The sequence below is a fragment of the Lepidothrix coronata genome, unplaced genomic scaffold, assembly GCF_001604755.1.
Source record: "Lepidothrix coronata isolate B3197 unplaced genomic scaffold, Lepidothrix_coronata-1.0 Scaffold514, whole genome shotgun sequence".
Taxonomy (NCBI): Eukaryota; Metazoa; Chordata; class Aves; order Passeriformes; family Pipridae; genus Lepidothrix; species Lepidothrix coronata.
Genome location: NW_016690694.1, coordinates 3,345 through 6,075, shown reverse-complemented (window position 1 = coordinate 6,075; position 2,731 = coordinate 3,345). Strand labels below are relative to the sequence as shown.

The 2,731-nt window shown below is 70.0% G+C and overlaps 1 protein-coding gene across 1 annotated transcript in view; it reads left to right on the top strand.

Annotated features, from left to right (window-relative positions):
- Positions 1–203: 203 nt before the first annotated feature.
- The window catches only part of LOC108510162 (Schwann cell myelin protein-like), a gene marked incomplete at its 3' end in the record, with an annotated part of 4,839 nt that continues 2,311 nt past the window's right edge, over positions 204–2,731 (top strand). Inside the window, exons 1-3 of the mRNA XM_017839847.1 lie at positions 204–570; positions 1,422–1,718; positions 2,166–2,440. Coding sequence (XP_017695336.1) covers positions 231–570; positions 1,422–1,718; positions 2,166–2,440 — 912 coding nt within the window. The remainder of the gene's footprint in view (positions 571–1,421; positions 1,719–2,165; positions 2,441–2,731) is intronic.

Below are 2,731 nucleotides of genomic sequence, written 5' to 3'. Positions count from 1 at the left end.
CCCCATTCCCAGGACTCTCGGGGGGCTCCTGGGACCCCCAGACCCCCATTGTTATCCCAGCCCTGTCTCTCCCAGGACTCTCAGGGGGCTCCAGGGACCCCCAGACCCCCATTGTTATTCCAGCCCTGTCTCTCCCAGGACTCTCAGGGGGCTCCAGGGACCCCCAGACCCCCATTGTTATTCCAGCCCTGTCTCTCCCAGGACTCTCGGGGGGCTCCTGGGCCGCCTGGATGCCGCCGGCGGTGTCGGGGCTGTCGGGGTCGTGCGTGTCCGTGCCGTGCCGGTTCGGGTACCCCGAGGAGCTGCGCCCCAGCTCCGTGCACGGGCTCTGGTACTTCGGCAGCCCCTACCCCAAGAACTACCCGCCGGTGGTCGCCCGGTCCCGCCCCGGCGCCGTCCACGAGAGCTTCGCGGGGCGGGCGCGGCTGGAGGGGGACCCGGGGGTGCGGGACTGCTCCCTGCTGCTGGGCCCCCTGAGCCCCGAGCTGGCCGGCAGGTACTACTTCAGGGGGGACCTGGGGGGCTACAACCAGTACAGCTTCTCCGAGCACACCACGCTCGAGGTGCTCGGTGAGTCCGGGCGGGGGGGAGGCTGGGGAGGGGAGGACCCCGGGGGGGGGAGGGCTGGGACCCCGGTTTGGGGGTGGGAAGGTGGGTTTGGGGGGCTGGGACCCCGGTTTGGGGGTGGGGAGGGGGGAGTGGGGGACTGGGAACCCGTTTTCAGGGCCAGGGAGGGACATTGCACCCCTGGGCCCCCATTTCCCCTTGTCCCCAATCCTGGAGGTTGTCCTGGTGTCTCCCCTATCCCTGTCCCCAATCCTGGGGGGTGTCCTGGTATCTCCCCTGCCCTTGTCCCCAATCCCAGGGCAGTGTCCTGGTGTCTCCCCTGCCCTTGTCCCCAATCCTGGAGGGTGTCCTGGTGTCTCCCCTGCCCTTGTCCCCAATCCTGGGGGGTGTCCTGGTGTCTCCCCTGCCCTTGTCCCCAGTCCCAGGGCAGTGTCCTGGTGTCTCCCCTGTCCCTGTCCCCAGTCCTGGGGGGTGTCCTGGTGTCTCCCATGTCCCTGTCCCCAATCCCAGGGCAGTGTCCTGGTGTCTCCCATGTCCCTGTCCCCAACCCTGGGGGGTGTCCTGGTGTCTCCCCTGCCCTTGTCCCCAGTCCCAGGGCAGTGTCCTGGTGTCTCCCCTGTCCCTGTCCCCAACCCTGGGGGGTGTCCTGGTGTCTCCCCTGTCCCTGTCCCCAGTCCCAGGGCAGTGTCCTGGTGTCTCCCCTGTCCCTGTCCCCAGTCCTGGGGGGTGTCCTGGTGTCTCCCCTGTCCCTGTCCCCAACCCTGGGGAGTGTCCTGGTGTCTCCCATGTCCCTGTCCCCAACCCTGGGGGGTGTCCCCCCCCAGCTGAGCCCCCCTGCCGCATTGCCCCCGCAGAGGAGCCGGTGCTGGAGGTACCCCCCGAGGTGGTGGCGGGGGTCCCGGCCGAGCTGCGGTGCCGGGTGCCCGACTCGTGCCCGCGGCAGCGCCCGCGGGTGTCCTGGGAGGGGGCCGAGGACCTTCCGGAACGTTCCGAGCACGAGTCGCGCGAGGACTCGAACGGCGCCGGCTCCGTTGTGGCCCTGCTGCGTTTCCGGCCCCGCCGGGGGCTCGGGGGGCACCGGGTGGGCTGCCAGGTGACCCTGCCCAACTCCAGCCTGGCCTTCGGCGCCAGCGTCGCCCTCGACGTGCAGTGTGAGTGGGAGGGCTTTGGGGTGGGCGTAGGGGGACTCTGAGGGGCGGGACCCCCCCCAAGGGTACCTCGGTGGGCACCTGGGACCCCCCAAACACCTGGAACCCCCCCAAGCACCTGGTACTCCCCCAAACACCTGGATCCCCACACACACCTGGGAACCCCCAAAACACATCTGTATCCCCCCCAAACACACCTGTACCCCCCCCCAAACACCTGGTACTCCCCCAAACCTGGGTCCCCTTATTTAGGAGGCAGAGATGGGGTTTGACACCCCCCCACCTCCCCATTTTGGGGTCTGGGATCCCTTTTGGGTGGGGGACACACCTGGACCTCTCCAGTGCAATGGGGGGGGGATGCCCGGGGGTCCCCTGGGGAGATCACGGGGGTGAGGGAGGGGGCTCTGGGTCACCTGGACCCCCCCCAAATCCCCCCCTCTCTCCCCCCAGATGAGCCTCAGGTGCTGGAGGTGTCGGGGCCCCCCGAGGCCCTGGAGGGGGCCGAGGTGGAGTTGGGGTGCTCGGCCGAGGGCCGCCCCCCCCCGCTGCTCTCGTGGTTCCGGGGGCCGCAGGTGCTGCGGGAGGAGCCGGGGGTCCCGTCCCTGCGGCTGCACCTGCCCCAGGTGAGCCCCGGCGACAGCAGCACCTACACCTGCGTGGCCGAGAACCGGCACGGCCGCCACAACCGGAGCCTGGAGCTGCACGTGGCCTGTGAGTGGGGGGGTGTGGGGGGAGCGGGACCACCCTGGGGCACCCTCGGGGCCCGTCTGGGGTCGCCCCTTTGTGGGGAGGGGGGTGTGGGGTGTCCCTCTCTTTAAGTGCCCCCCCCCGTGTCCCCTCTCCAGCTAACTGGGGTCAATCCTGGCTCCCTTTTGGGGGGTCCCTTTGGGAGGGGGTCCCTTTTGGGGGGTTCCCCCTCTTTCCTGGGTCCCACAGGGGTCACCCCTTTTTGGGGGGGAGGTCCCTCTCTTTAAGCACCTCCCGTTTCCCCCCCCCGTGTCCCCCCGGCGCCCCCC